Consider the following 16,334-nt stretch of genomic DNA (forward strand, 5'->3'; position numbering starts at 1 on the left):
GAAGACAGTGGGACACGTCTGCTGATTGGACAGAAGACAGTGGGACAGTCTGGGCCCTTTAGGTCAACGGTGTCCTTTAAGACCAGCACCTCGTCGACCCATCAGAACCTTAAACCTCTGGTCTGACCTGCACACATCAGTCTGTAAAGGAAACATCTGCAGCTCAGACCTCCTCCACATCTGGACTGATGTGACCCCGTGAATCAGAAGACGTCGTCTCATCCAGCCCAGACCACAGAACACCCGGACCAGAACCCGCCCTGTTCCCTCGTGTCTCTGCTGAACTCAGGAATGTCTTCTCCCCGAGACGTGAGTCAGCCAGGAAAAACTGACGGACAACTTCTGGGGTCTGCAGGACGAGGTCCAGACCCGGGTCTACAGAGGTCCACAAAACCAGAACCTCGTCCTCAAACAGAGTTTTCATTTTCAGCATTACAGAAGCAACAAAACCCTCCAAACTGGGGTGGGGGGTGGGGGGGGTCAATCAGTTTTTTACTCGTCTTTTGACACAGAGGGACCGCCTGGTAACCATGGCAACAGCAGAGGCAACGAGGACAGCAACAAAAACACGAGCAGTTCTTCCCTCGTTAAAGTCTTCTCTGGGGAGACAACCTGCACCTTTCTTTGTCTTCTTTCTTTCATGTTTAACCTCATTTTTATTGGTCCCCCCCTCCTCCTTCTGGGGGGGGGGGGTGTCATGTGACTGGGAGGGGGTCATGTGATCCAAAGTTCTGAGCTTTAACAGAACCACAGCAACGTGATAAAAACTGATCAGCAATAATCATTCAGGTGTAGTTTCAAGAAAAATGTGTAACTTAAAGGTTCAAATGTCACTTTTTTCATTTCAGTTTGCAGCTGGCTCATGAGATATTTTGCTAACAGACAAATAAACGCACACCTGACTTTGATCAGAACTTTGTTTCCTCTTCAAAAAGTCCAAACGATCAAAAGTTCTGACTTCAGTCTGAAATTACAGATGGACAGGAAACCCAGTAAGACACGCCTGAAGACATAGAGGCCAATAAAATGTTCTGAACGCAGATCTGTAAGAACCCGCCACAAAAGTTCTAAAACTGGTCCGGTTCTGCAGCACCAGAACCCATCGAGCCCACTGACGGACTCAGCAGGAACTTCAGAACCTGGATTCTGATCAGTTTTGAGCCCAGGTTCTGCTCTAAAAACTACAATCCTGAACAGAACCATCAGAACTCAATTATTAACACTTAAACCACTCGTTTGAACGTGAGGATTTCCTACTGCATTTGAACGCAGCATCAGTGCTTTTTAATCCAACTGGACCTCATGGGACCAGAACCCAGAACAACACCACAGAAACAAACCAAAAGCAGTCTGATCGTTCAACTGATCCAGACTCAGGTCCAGTTCTGATGACCCAGATGACCCAGACCAACACAGTACAGGACCAGAGGGACTGGATCAGAACTTGTCCTCCATGTTTGAGTCCAAACGAACAAAAACATCCAGAAGTTAAAGAACTTCAGAACCACCAGAGTTTCCACACTAGTCAAACTAAAATGTATTTATTCTCCTCAAGTTCATGTTGGAGGTTTTACATTTTATCACTAGTCGAACTTTTTAATAAAACAAACAAACAAACAAACTTTCTTCAAGTAAACAAAAGAAATGCACTAATGAGTTTCACTTCATGAAGAATCAGACAAATGTTGGTTTCTGAGTTTTCAGATTTTCATCCCTCCATCCTGTCAGAGCCCCGCCCCCTGCAGGACAACCTGAGGACAGACTCAAGAGGACAGACTCTGAGGACACTCCCTGCAGGACAACCTGAGGACAGACTCTGAGGACACACCCTGCAGGACAACCTGAGGACAGACTCTTGAGGACACACCCTGCAGGACAACCTGAGGACAGACTCAGAGGACAGACTTTGAGGACACACCCTGCAGGACAACTTGAGGACAGACTCTGAGGACACACCCAGGAGACACACCTGTCTCACTCCTCCCTGCAGGACTCGAAGGGCAGGAGAGACCTGATGGTCCCGAGCAGAACCGGTCTGGACCGGGGGGGTCAGTCCAGTCCACGGACAGGTTCCAGTCTCGCCTGGTACCGAACCACCTGCTGGTTCTTCACCTGAGCTCCGAACCAATCAGTCTGAAGAAGCGCGCGCTCTGATCGATTAAAGCCACACATGAAGCAGAGAGGAGGAAGTTTGTTCTGACACCATCCGAACACACCGAACCGAACCGAGCCCAGATCAGGTTCGGTTCTTACCTCTGACGTAGTCGGACTTGGCTCCATCCAGCAGGCTGGACGCGGAGACCCCCATAATGGTTCTACTGGCGCGTGAGGATCCACAGGTGAAACCTCAGTCCTCAGGTCCAGACTGAGAGTCATCCGCCTGCAGCTGGAGGAGGAGGAGGAGGAGCAGGAGGAGGAGGAGCAACAGGAGGAGCAGGGGCGTGGTCCTGCTCCTGTCACGCCCAGACAGAATCCCTGATCTGATCCTTGAGGATTAATCTGCTTCTTGTTCTGAAGTGATTTCTCTGAACAAACATCGTGACAGAACAAAACACATCGGACTGTTCATTTCACTGACACCCCCCCCCCCCCCCACACACACACACACACACACTCACACACCCCACCCCCGGTCACAAACATCAAAACTACCAAAAGTTCATCCTGAACCACAGAAAGTGTTCAGTCCAACATTGTGGGTCTGCGCTGAACGTAAACAAATCAGAATGAACCGGGAGCAGCTGCTGACTGAACAAATACAAGTTTGGTTCAAATCTGTTCCTGTGGAGCCGAGGCCTCCGCTCTGAACAATAATTATTATTATGTCGGAAACAGACTTCCATACATGTCAGACACAGGCCAAACATATTTAACTGCTGCTTTTAATACAACGCATTATATTTATTACTGTTTATCTTAGATCCTGATACGTTTCTTGTTATACTTTATATTTTTGTTATTTTTAGATGTAACTGGGACCTTGAGTACACAATTTCATTCCACCTCATGTACCACATGTGATGAGAATGACAGTAAAGCCACCTTGAACTCTAAACCATAAAACACACAAAACAAAGATTTTTAAAATTGTGTTGCTACAAAAGTTCCCTGGAGCAGCTAAAACTGAGTTGTTGAAGCTTAAAGCAACTAAAGGATAGCTACAAGCTAAAAGTAGCAAACGAAGAGGATGACAAGTAGAAGATAGAAGAATAGAATAGAATAGAATAGAATAGAAACAGCCTTTATTGTCCCACGAATGGGAAATTCCAGTGTATCAGCAGCAGCAGATAAAAAGATTTCACACAAAAGTTCCTAAAATGTTAATAAACAACACAATATATAAGAAATAAGATAAACAATATCAATAATAATGTTCAATATGTATTGGAACATTGATAAGGACAGACTATTGACAGCACAGTGTTACAGGCAGAGTGTGTGTTTCAGCAGAGGTCAGCATGTTTTTAATCCTTATTGAGTTTGTTGGAGCAGTGATGGTTGTAGAGTCTAACAGCTGCTGGAGGAAGGAGCTGCTGGAGGAAGGACCTGCTGGAGGAAGGAGCTGCTGGAGGAAGGACCTGCGGTGACGCTCCTTTGTGCATTTAGGAGCAGGAACCTGTCACTGAACGAGCTCTCCAGTTCAGCAGCAGCTTCATGGGGTGGGAGACGTTGTCCAGCAATGATGTTATTTTAGCTGGAGTCCTTCTGTCTCCCACCACCTGCACTGGGTCGAGGGGGCGTCCAAGCACCGAGCTGGTCTTCTTGATGATCTTATCTAGCTTTTTCTTCTCAGCTGATGATAAGCTGCTGCTCCAACACACACCATAGAAGATGGCTGATGCCACTACCGAGTCAAAGAAGGTCTTCAGGAGCACCCCCTGCACTCCAAAACACCTCGGTCTCCTCAGCAGGTAGTCTGCTCTGACCCTTCCTGTAAAGTGCATCAGTGTTGTGAGACCAGTCCAGTTTATTGTTCAGGTGAACACCCAGGTACTTGTAAGAGTCCACGATCTCGATGGTCACTCCCTGGATGTTCACCTGGGTCAGTGAGGTGGACCTGCGCCTGCGGAAATCCACCACCAGCTCCTTAGTTTTAGCAGCGTTGATCAGGAGGTGGTTCTGCTGGCACCAGTCCACCAAGTCTTGAGTCCACTGTCTGTACTCTGAGTCGTCCTCAGCTGTGACGAGGCCGACTGTGGCAGAGTCAGAGAACTGTTGCAGACGGCAGAGCGGGGAGTCGATGGTGACGTCTGCAGTGTAGAGGGTGAAGAGGAACGGTGCCAGCACAGATCCCTGTGGGACCCCCGTACTGCTATAAAGTACTATCAAGTTTTATCTTCGCTTAGCTGTAACAAAACAGCAGCTAAAAGCTAAAAGTAGCATTTTTTTCTTCTTTCGGCTGCTCCCTCAGGGGTCGCCACAGCGACGAACTCACATGAAGACTTGGCGATTGTTTGGATGCTGGATGTCCTTCCTGACTCAACCGACTCTGAGTGGGGCAGAGAGCTGCATCTAGGTCACGGGGGGGGTTAGATGGCCTTGCTCAAGAGCCCAGAGTGGGGCAAATGAGGGTGGAGGCAGGTGTGGGTGCTTCACCTTTCGTTTTGATGTTTGTTTGGGGAGTTGAACCGACGACCTTCCTATCACAGGTCCACCTTCTCTAACCTCTGCACCCCCCAGCAAAAAGCTAAAAGTAGCATTAAACACTGAGAGCCAGCAGCTGAAGCAGATTTCACAGAAACTGAACCTTCAGGTGTTTCTTTACAGAAAACGTTTCTAGAAAGTTTAAACTAGAAAAGTTACAAAAGTCAGAGCAGCCGCCTCCTGAAGGAGCCGAACATACGAGTCTGCAGGCGTAGCTACATGCTAAAGGCCATGCATAACTTCAGCTCTCAATGACCTCACATATTTTAGTTTGTAGCTGAAGGAGCCAAAGGCGGTGTCGTGTCGGGTGGAGCCGAGCAGGCTGGCTACAACAAGGGCAGCAACAGAAACAGAAAGAATTTTAGTAAATGAAGAGCAGCCGCAGCCGCGGAGCCTTAACTCGGATCAGACGTGCTCTGAGAAAACCAGACTGAAACGAACAGACGAAGCCGACTCCACCACATCCACCAACACAAGACGGTCTGCCGTTAACGTGCTGCTTTCACTCTGCACCTCGTGCTGTTAAGCTGGAAAATTATAATCTGTAGAGCTGAAAACAGAAATGAAACACTGACGGTAATCTGAACGATTTTATTGTTTTAATAAGACAAAAACTGAAAAAGGATCAGAAGCTAAATGTTTAGGAAGCGGTTCTCGAAGAAATAAATAGCTGAAATCAGACGGCGTGTGCGGCTGCAGAGTCAGTGGTTCTGTGTGCTTCAATCGGGCTCCATCAGTGCAGGCAGAGGTTCTGGAGTGAAGCTGCCGGGTTTCCCGCCCTCCCCGCCTCAGAGCGGTGTCTCGGAGGTCTGCGTGGCCGTGGGGTAGTTGGGGACGCTGTACTTGGCGAGGACAGATTTAAACTGCTGCAGCGTGGCGTCGGTTCGAACCCCCGTCGGGTCGAAGTGGGTCCGGCTCACCCTGAAGCCGGCCTCCATCAGGTACTGGAGGAACTTGTTCAGCCTGTGGACGGATTGAAAAGAGAAAACTGACTCGGGGTTAAAACACCTGGACGGTAAACGTCCGACAGGTGAGGTTTCTACTCGTCTTAAGACCAACGACCGCAAAACGTTCAGAACATTTCAGCTCTCGCTTTACATTTTTGTAACATTTAGCTCTTTTTTCATTTTTACTTTTAATTGCACTGAGATTCTATTAAAAAGTCCTTGAAACTTTGTACTCTTTGAAATCTGCTTCAGCATAATCTTCCGGTTATATCAGGTGTACCCCAAGGCTCCATTCTTGGTCCAATTATTTTCTCCATATTTATAAATTAAATCCTGCATTCTGTCAGTGAGGCCTCCATTCATTTATATGCCGATGACACTATTTGATATGCTTTTGGTTCTACTCCAAATGAGGCAGTGAAGTTCCTTGTGGTTTTCTGGAAATCCAGCAGGACTTTTCTCACTTGAATTTGTTCTTAAATGCCAAGAAAATTAAATTCATGTGGTTCAGTCATGGAGGAGGAACCATACCATGCTGATTATCTCATGTTGCTCTATTCATTCATCACAGGCTCATGTTTGGGCTGCTGTTGATATGTCGTATTGTTTTACATTATTACTGTTTAGTGTATATCTTAGATCCTTATTTACCTTCTTTTTATATTTTTGGGTGTAACTGGGACCCTGGGTACACAGTTTCATTCCACCTCATGTACCACGTGATGCGAATGACAATAAACTTGATACCCACCTCGGTGGACTTCACCACAGTAAACAGTGATATTATAGAAGAGGCAACGGTTTATAAATGTTTGTGAATTTGGACTGATGGTGTTCTGTCCTTTTCACGCCATGTTCATGTTTTACAATCTAAGGTTAAAGCCAGACTTGGTTATCTGTGTAGAAATCGATTTTCATTTAAGTTGGCTGCGAAACACACCATTGTTGAACAAACCATTCCACCCGTGTTGGATTATGGAGACATAATTTACAGACATGCTTGTGTGTCCTTCGTAATCTGGACACAATTTATCACTCTGCTATAGACTTTGTTACAAACGCTCCTTACGGAAAGAACGTCGTCACCTCTGCTCTCGTTAAATGACCTTCTCTACATATTTGTGGTGAAATTCATTGTTTTACCCTCATTTATAAAACGTTGCTGGTTATTCACCTCCATATTTAACTCCTCTACTGCGACTAGCACCGGTTTGGAAGTACAAGAGCCGATCCTCTCGGTGTTTGTGGTTAACAACTCCACAGACCAAGGCTGGCTCTGCTGCTCTCACTGGAATCTGCTTCAACAAACTTTGGGTCCGACCTCACTCGTCTCAGCTTCTACTTTTAAAAATGGTTGAAAAGCTGTTTTTAAAGATACTTGCAAATGTTTTCATGCTTAGTAATGTTGTCTTTTATGAACTGTTGTTAATGTAGTTTGTGATTTCCTTGTTTGTTACTGACTTCTATATTTTTTTGTTTTGTCTAACTGGATCGTTTCTCTTCCCTCGACCCTACAAGGACCTGTGGTGCTGCTGTCAATAAGAATGTGTTCTTCTTGTTCACGTCTGGTTAAATAAAGGTGAAATGAAAGGAAAAATGAAATAGCTGCATCTTCTTTTAGCTTTTAGCTACTGTTGTACTGGTATTGGCCATTACCTACTCCTAATTTTGACTTTGATGTTTTGTTTTCCTAGTTCAGCCGTTGGCCATATTTAACTAGAGCTTTTCCTTGTTTCAACTTTTGCTCTGATAGTTTGAACTTGAACAGGATCAGCCTTCCTTCAGCGCTCGTTCAGCTGTTTATAGTTTTTAAATATTCTAGTTCCTGAAGAGGACTGCCACAACATAACGATAACCCCTCTGACTGTAACGCTCCCTGGAGGTCAGAGGTCACTCACTTGGGCATGTTCATGCCTCTGATGCTGTGCCGGTGGATGCTGTAGTAGAACGGCGGGTGTTCCAGAGACGCATCAGGCTTCAGCTTCTTCACAACGTTCCCAGAATCCTCCCCGCTCTTTCTTTTCCCTGCAGGGAAAACAAAATGATACTTAAACGAGCAGAAAAAGCATCTAAAATGTTGGTTTGCTGTGACGAAACCATTAAAACCCGAGCAAAGCAGTAAAATCATGCGACACTGCCCCCTACAGGACGACTACAGAATTACACAAGTGGGTTGAATTTATAACATTTTTATTTTTACTAACTTGTAACCCTCTTGAACCTGCTTTATGTTGATGTTTAATTAGTCTGTTGTTTTAAACAGGTCTGTAATTCTTGTGTGCAGAAGCTGTTTTCAGAAAACTGGGTGCAACGAAGAACTTACCGAAGTTATCAGCCGGACCCGCCTCCTCTCTGCTCTGCAACGTCTTAATGACGACTCCACACTCCACTGCAGACAAAACACAAGACTCAGCGTCTCGTCCGACAAACACCCGACAGCGGCACAGCCGAGGCCGTTACCCTGGTTGGTGAGAGACGACGACCCGTGGACCAGGGACTTGAGGGTGGTGCACTCGGACTCGCAGATCAGGAGCTTGACGAGCGGCTGGATGTCGTCCATGCTGTGCTGCATGGCTGCAGAGAGCATCCTCCTCAGAAAGCCGGTGTTAAACAGAGGACCGCACCTGCAAACGAAAAACTAAATCTTTCCTTCTCCGAGGAGAACCAGGGAGGTCTGGACCTGGACCAGTGATGCCCAGTACTGACTGGTATCTGTTCTGTGGAAAAACACTCTCATTCTGCAAACACACCTCAAAAATGTCCCCAGTGACAAAGAACTGAGCTGAGTGATGCTACCTGACTTACAGGTGACCAGTTTACAGTGTGTGTGTGTGTGTGCACGCACCACAGAGGTCCCAGCTGCACGGCGGTCTTTCCAGGCAGACTTCCATGGCAGTTACAGGGCAACGTGTCTGAAACAGACGGAGGGATTTACTCGTCTTCATCGTTCCCTCTACAGCGAAAAGTCTTTTCTTACAGAACAACAGGCCACGCTGCAGACACACTTGAATTAAACCAAACGTTTCGTGCCTCAAAGCTTTCTGGAGGGAGAAAATAAAACGTTAACGTGTTTTTTAACCTTTTGTCTCCAGATTGCTCCTTTAGTTCCAAGTTTTTAAAAGAAGAGCCTCCACTTGGTTAGGACTGATAACGGACCGCTGCACCAGCACTTTCACAAACATCACTTTAAGAGTTTAGATGATCTGTGCACAGAAACAAATACACGTACCGTATTTTTCACCCTATAAGTCACATTTGTTGTTGTTTTTGTGTATAATTTACATACCCTGCAACTTATATGCCGAAGCGACATATTTTTCATATTTAAAAACAATTTTTGGCTGAGATATGACGATTTTATTAATTCTGACTGAAAATATTGAACACTCCCATTTTCAGCAGCTAGTTGGCACTCAAGCAGTATGGCATGCTGTTATGTCATGTAAAAGGGAAAAGTGGCTATTAATGACACAATGGGCTTGCCACAGTCCGCCAGCTTCGTCCAGCTCTCCTGGAGCAACCGTTAAATCAGCTTCATTTCTCTGCGCCGCCCCGGAGACACGCAGCTGATTTGACCCTTGAAGTGAATTTATTAAGTAAAAGTTCAACGGAGAAACACTTTTACTATAATTCTGAGCAAACAAATAAAAGTTTTTAAGTGTTAATCTTGTTAAATTCTTGTTAAAGTCCTCCCGTGCACGCTCCCGCGGCCACCATTTGGCAGCCAATCGATTTTTGGCACAACACCGGCCCACGTTTCCAGGATGTCAGCGGTGACGCGTAATAAATGCGACTTCTACGGCGAAGTGACGCATTTATGTATTTTCCTACTTTATTAGACACATTTGGACTGATGCGACTTATAGGGCGGTGCGACGTGTACGGAGGAAAATACGGTAGACCTGTTCAATACTATCATATTATTATTGTCCCCAATGAGTCCATTTCCACTGTATTATCTTTAAAAACAACTAAACTCAATCTGTGCAAAAATAGTCAAAGTTCTTTTGTCTGAATACGACAGTTCGTTAAAATTACCCTTAAATTTCCAGTTAATTCCCATAAATCCTACAAAAAGTTTCCAATTTGGATTATTTCCAGTTTACGTTTCCATGGAAAGTTTCTGGAAATTTATCGTAAACTACAACTTAAATAAGTTGGACTTGAGTCATAACGTCGTCTATGCTCAAAGCGTGTGGTTTGTGCAACACAAAAACAAGCTCGAGTCACAAAAGTGTCTAAACATTGGTTCCACCCACAACTTTTTTAGGCCCAGAAAAACGGCTTCACAGCTCGACAGCCTTTGGATTAAACAAAGCCAAGCTCAACTGAGAGGGGACTGTAAAAATGTGTTGTATTTAATTAAGTCATTGCATACCGCAGGGCTCAGTCTTAGGCCCCCTCCTCTTCACACTGTATCTGCTACTCTTGGCTCTATTTTTAGAAAATATGAGATCTCCTTTCATTGTTACATGGATGATACACAGATATATGTCCTGCTAAAGAAAAAGGACACTATAACTCTCTGGCCCCTCTGTTTTCATGTCTGGAGGACGTAAAAGTCTAGATGGATGTGAACTTCTTAAAGTTCAATGAGGGAAAGACTGATGTGATGGTCTTTGGAAGCTCCACTGAGACTCGGTTCCGTGGCCCAGTACACCAGGGAACTGTTACAAACTTGGGGGTGAAAGTTGATGCTGGACTAAAGTTAGAAGTAAAGTGCTGTGTACTGTCATCACAGTATGTTCCATACAATGGTGAAACTGGTTCTCTGCATTTAACCCATCACACCTGAGATACACCCAGGTGGGGTAGTGGGCAGCTATGTAGGCGCCTGGGGAGCAATTAGGGATTGGGTATCTTGCTCAGAGACACCACGACACGTGGGAATGGCTGGGGATCGAACCCCAGGTCGGCTGCCCTCCATCTCCGCCTCTCAAAAACAAGCTCAAGTCAGAAAACCACACCAGAGCTGTCGTTAAAACTAGTTTTTTCATCTGAAGCAGCTAAAGTGAAGCGATTCTTTCTCAACAGCATTTTGAAACAGTAGTTCACGTCTTTGTGACCACTCGGCTGGACGACTGTAACGCACTCTATACAGGACTCATCTCAGCTTCAGAGGGCGCAGAACGCTGCTGCACGGTTTTTAACTGGCACTCCAAGGTTTGACCACATCTCTCCTCTTTTATCCTCCCTGCACCGGCTGCCCGAACATTCTAGGATTCATTTTAAATTATTTGATTTGCTTTTAAACCTCTAAATGAACTTGCCCCGTCCTACCTGTCTGAGTTGCTACACCCGTACACACCCTCTGGATCCCTCAGGTCAGCTGATCAGCTGCTCCTGAGTGTGTCGAAGACAAAGTGTAAGCTCAGAGGAGACCGTGCTTTTGCTGTGGCAGCTCCTAAACTGTGGAACGACCTTCAGTGAACATCACACAAACCATCTCTTCTCCCTGACCTTTGACCCCATCTGAGAGGTTGACTTTAATTATTTTAATCACTTTTATTATCCGACTGTCTGATTGTTTTATTGTGTGTCCAGCACTTTGGTCCTGTGGGAGTTTAACGTGCTCTATAAATAAAACTGGAATACTCAAGATTTATTATTTATAGAATATAAGTTAGGCAAAGATAAACCCGAACTAGATTTATACAGTGAAGATAATCTGAAGAGAAAACTAGAGCTGCGTTTACACAACGGATCGTTGGTTTTGTCACAGAAAAGACAGATGTGATGAAGCTTATGATCAATATTGATCGAGTATCGAACATACATGACTGACACCCTCCACCCGTTTGTGCTTCAAAATAAAAGCCTTTTCCTTCAGAGCAGCTGAAGTTCGGCTGTTTATCAGTGCGGTGGCGTTCAGCAGCATGAAGGACCAACAGCTCACCGTCCACCAGGTTCCCCAGTTTGTGGAAGACCCTCTCCTCGCACCACTGACAGTGGACCAGTTTACGGAACTTCTTGGCCGACTCGTCGGCTTGAGTCGGACCTCTGAGGACTCTCACCACCACCAGCACGAAATGCTCCAACGCCACGGCCAGCAGCACCTCGACGCCTTTGTTGCAGCGCGCTGCTGCTCTGCAGAACACGGCAGACATCCCAATTAACGCGGGGCGATCTCGACACCGCGGCAGGAAGTTCAACGGCGAGCCTCACCTGGCCACAGACGCCAAGACCATCCGCGCAGCCAGCTCTTTGTAGTACTCGGTGCGAACGATGCTGCAGCCGTAGTGGCGCAAGGTGACGTTGGGCGTCTTGGCGTAGAGAGAACTCGTGTCTGTGGACGTCACCGAGATGATGCCGAGGTTACGGACGTTCCTGAAGGCGGCGTCCAGGTAGTTCACAGCTGTGCCGAATGGATCCAGGTGGCTGTAAGAGACGGTGCCGGTTATTCTGCAGTAAAGCTGCACGTTTTTAAATACTCTAAAGATCTGAACAACATTCCTGAGACCACGAAAGACGTATTCAGACCGTCTGACTTTCAGCTCACTGACATGTAGTCGAACGGCCGCAGGTGCATGATGACGTTGGCGTCCATCGTGACAACCTCCACAGTGGCGATGGGAGCCGCCTCAGCCTCACTGCCAACTCTGTGGGGGCTCCCGGGGCCTTGCTGGCCTTCATCCACCTGGATGTTGTTCAGCTCACAGTTCTCTTTGATCATCGTCACGCAGGTGTCACTGATGTCCGTTATGGTCACTCTGACGCTGTCACGGAGGTGTTTGGCCCACTGGAGGCCCATGATGCCTGCAAGGCGGCACAGGATGGAAAGATTTACCAGTTGTTACTTGAGGAGGGTAAATTTACATCAGTTTATCCACTTTACTTTGGTGGGAAGAGTAAAAGCTCATTATAAGACACAATTTATTTTGGTCTGAATGACCTCAGTAAAATAAGATTCATGGCTCTTGTCGTGTCAAAAAGTTTAAGTTTAGAGAAAATGTGTTTCAAGACCTGTAGCTCCGAAAGCATCCAAACACTCGAGCGGGTTTCGTTCCTCGGCGAGAACAGCGAGCGAACAAAACACCAGCTGCCTGAAACACAAACGCACAGTCAGCTGGCAGACACGGACCATCCGGACCAAGAGTGCGTGCGGACCTGTTGGTCTTCATCTTGCGGTTGAAGTAGGTGTCGCTCTTCTGCGGGGTGGTGTGGTTGGGGAGGAGCTGGACGTTGGTTCCGAGTTCTTTCATGATCTCGTAGGTCTGACCCGACGGCGCTGCAGACACAGTGAAGCTGTGAGTTCGCACTGAACCCACAGGACAGACGGGACTCTTCTGTCTGACCCACTTCGCCCAACATTGAGTTAAAGCAATGGTTCCCAACACTGGTCCTTGAGGAACACCATTCTGCATGTTTTAGTTTCCCCGCCTGGACACATCTGATTTAAATGAACGGGTGATTAACAGCAGAACACGAGGAAGTAAATAAATCACTGAGTCGTGTGTTGGAGCAACAAAACAACTAGAACATGCAGGATGGTGTTCCTCAGGGACCTGGGTTGGGAACCACTGATTTAAAGTATTCACAGAAACAATTTTAGCTTAAAGTTCCTGCTTTCAGCTCCAGCTGTTCGTCCCATAAAGACCTCTAGTTACATTTGATCTCCAGGATCTCGGCGCAGCGTTTAACGGCGGTTCTTACTCGGCTCTTCAAACGGGACGTCGGAGCTCCCGGAGTAGCTGGCCTTGGTCTCGCCCTTGTTGACGTGGCGTTTCAGGTGGTTGACCATGTCGGCCTTTCGAGCGATCATGACTGAACACACCACGCAGTGGTAGTGAGCCATGTGTCTCCCCGACGCCTGGAGGGAGCGTGAAAGCACTTTCTGAGTCTCACCTCCAACATCGTTCTCTTCCTGAACAGGTTCTGCAAACGCTGCGGGTTCGGACTCACCTGGTCTCCACTGAGGCTGGGCTTCAGGTTTCTGCAGGGCAGGTGGCAGATGCACATCTTGTGGCCTGAAAAAGACCAGGTCAGAAGTCAGCACATCATCATCAGACTGCAAAAAGCAGGAACTGAAACAACTCGGACAACGAGCGGTGCTCCGACGTCCCCCGTCACTGAGGACTGGAACAGTGAATGTTTGTAGTTTTGGAGGAGTGTTTTTCTGGACTGGGACTGAACAGAGAATCAAGTAAACCTAAATGTTTTTAGTTTAAAATATTGAAGTGGGGAGGAGTTACACTGTGGACAAGAAAGGAGGGACTGTTTTTTAGGGATGCACCGATCCACTTTTTTTAACTTCCGATCCCGATACCTAAATCTGAGTATCGGCCGATACCGATCCAGTTCCAATACCATCATCATCATCATTGATTTTATGAGGCTGTAATAATCTGCTCTCAAGTACAATTTGTACAAATATATGCATGCATGTCCAAAAAGGCAACTTGAGGCAAGTTTTATTAATGTTGGATAAGTTTCAAAGTTAGAATTAAATTCTGCTCACACAAAACATGTTTATTTCATTGCTAACTTTGAAGTGGATTCTGGATGGGGATGAAGATGTTCACATCCTGGACAGAGAGGAACGATGGTTTGAGAGAGGAGTAAAGGAGGCCATCTTTGTGAAAAGAAATCATCCATCATTAAACAGGGGTGGAGCCTCCAGGTTCAACTGTCCCCCTCTTACAATGCTGTGATTGCTAGTATCACTCAGCCCCCTGTGAATAGTAAACAGACATCAGGTGCTAATGATCCATTGTTAGGCTGATGGTCCTTCTTTATCATGTGAACAGCTGGTTTTGGACGTCAAGCGTGTCAGACCTCCGTTCTGCAGAGGAGAAGTGGGCGTGGCCAAGAGGCTGGCAGGTGGCACAGGAAGCAGAGGCAGTGAGAGGGAAATCATGACATTCTGTCTCAGAGCGTTTAGAAACATTGTTTAGAACATCCTGATACATGCTCAATAATCCAGGTAGAAAAATCTAAAAAAAGTTAAGAGGACCAGATTTAACTTTTTTAGATTGTTTAGAACATCGCAAGAGTGTGGGAAGGGTTTAAAACACCTTTTTTTTCAGGGTACAGACCCCCCGCGATAAACGAGGGACAACTGTATACATATATGGCGGCAGCCATCTTGGATTTTGACATTTTGACAGTGCGATAGCTCTGTGGTTAAGCGCCAAAGCCTTGTAATTCTGGGGCTGCTGGTTCGAGCCCAGGTCAGGAAGGGTGTCCAGCATAAAACAAATGCCCAATCTTTGCTCTGTGACGAGGGACAGAAAGAGCCTAGAACCTAAACAGCGCGGGATGGAAACACAAGTTATTTACTCTGGACCAGACCTGAAATGTCCTGGTCTGCATTGATTTCTACATCAGCAGACATCTGACCGACTGAGGGCATGAAAAGCACCTTTCCTTGAAGGAATGCATATCGCCCGCCGTCTTGGATACTAAAATGTTAAACAAAAATCTCCTGGGATCTCTCAGAATCTGTAAAACTCGCCGAGCTGCAGCCGGTTTGTGTGTTCTGAAGCTCCTGCGACGTTTTGCCACCAGACAGACAAACACACGATCGCCCGCTCATCGTGATGGCGGGCGACCACGACTGATTCTCCGGTCTTACCCTCAAACTCCACGTAAACCTTCCAGTGGAGGTTCTGCAGGTGCCGGCGCAGTTTGTGGCTGTAAGAAGCTTTAAACTTCTCCTCGGGACACAGAGGACACGACTTCCGCCCAGCTGAGGAGAAAACAGTCGAACCGTTAAACGTTCGTTCAAAAATGAAACCGTTTCACTCAGAAATGTTCCGTTTACTGTCAAATTAATTCAGCTACTTTAAATCTACAAAGATAACTCATTCATCACTTTATTTTTATTAAACAGACGTCAATAATCCGTGCCATCATATTTTCATATGTCAGAGCCTCAAAGTGACAAAAATGATCACGTCGGTGACAAAAAACTAATGTGGAGGAAATAAAAGATTAGAGTCCACATTTAACTATACCTGCTTATGAAACGGGCAAATAATATGTAATAAATAAGTTAAATAAATATAAAGGACTAACTACACAAAATAAAACAACCAATAAACGAGATTTTATAAAGAACTCGATCTGTTTTTATTTGATTTATTTAGAATATAAGCATTTTTATTCCCAGCTCAGTTTATTGAAATTTAGAGTTAAAAGATATTTGAAGTCTTTGACTAAATCAAATGCAATTACTTTAAATAAATCTATTTTTAAAAAGACCATTTAATTACTGAACAATGTCCGTCTATGTTTCAAATGTAACAAATTTCAATCAAGGTGTTTTAATATAAATAGGACAGAGAATTAATAATAATTATTAAAAAAATAATAATAAAGAATTAATTAACTATTGGACAGTTTTGAAATATGTCAGAATTGATTCATTGTATTTAATCTAATGATTTATTGACTCAAACCACCTAAATTTAATTAACATGCTGGAGAAGAATATTGTAGAAGACTGAACTCACCGTCGTTCAGGTCGACCAGCATCTCCAGTCCCTCCAGTTTGGTCTGGATGGAGATGTGTCTCTCTGCACACAGAAAGGAAAGACGTGGTGGTTCTGTGGTTTTACTCAGATTAAAAAGAAAAACGTCAGAGTTGGGCTGAAACGATGGATTACCGAAAGTCGTGGTTGAAGGTTTGGAGTCGCAGTCTGCGGCAGCTTGGCTCTGCTCTGCAGCCTGAACATCTGCAGGAGCATCTTCTTCCTCACCTTTGGAGATGAAGAGACGAAACTAAACGTCTGATCTGTGACC

At 45.6% G+C, this 16,334-nt stretch overlaps 2 protein-coding genes across 2 annotated transcripts in view; both read right to left on the bottom strand.

Moving 5' to 3' along the window:
- Positions 1-2,361, bottom strand: part of niban1a (niban apoptosis regulator 1a) — a 21,904-nt gene extending 19,543 nt beyond the window's left edge. The window contains exon 1 of the mRNA XM_037697872.1: positions 2,254-2,361. Within this exon, the coding sequence (XP_037553800.1) occupies positions 2,254-2,308 (55 nt within the window). The 5' untranslated portion in view covers positions 2,309-2,361. The remainder of the gene's footprint in view (positions 1-2,253) is intronic.
- A 2,884-nt stretch (positions 2,362-5,245) lies between these two features.
- trmt1l (tRNA methyltransferase 1-like) lies at positions 5,246-16,108 on the bottom strand. Its single transcript, XM_037697885.1, has 14 exons — positions 16,046-16,108; positions 15,166-15,279; positions 13,494-13,558; positions 13,245-13,401; positions 12,699-12,819; positions 12,555-12,634; positions 12,095-12,347; positions 11,757-11,969; positions 11,488-11,678; positions 8,437-8,503; positions 8,052-8,215; positions 7,915-7,980; positions 7,490-7,616; positions 5,246-5,607 (listed from the first exon to the last, which is right to left on the bottom strand). The coding sequence occupies exons 1-14, from the start codon at positions 16,065-16,067 to the stop codon at positions 5,433-5,435; spliced, it is 1,815 nt and encodes a 604-aa protein (XP_037553813.1). The 5' UTR covers positions 16,068-16,108; the 3' UTR covers positions 5,246-5,432.
- Positions 16,109-16,334: the final 226 nt, after the last annotated feature.

This window comes from Nematolebias whitei, chromosome 3 (assembly GCF_014905685.2).
Source record: "Nematolebias whitei isolate Nwh7 chromosome 3, NemWhi1, whole genome shotgun sequence".
NCBI lineage: Eukaryota > Metazoa > Chordata > Actinopteri > Cyprinodontiformes > Rivulidae > Nematolebias > Nematolebias whitei.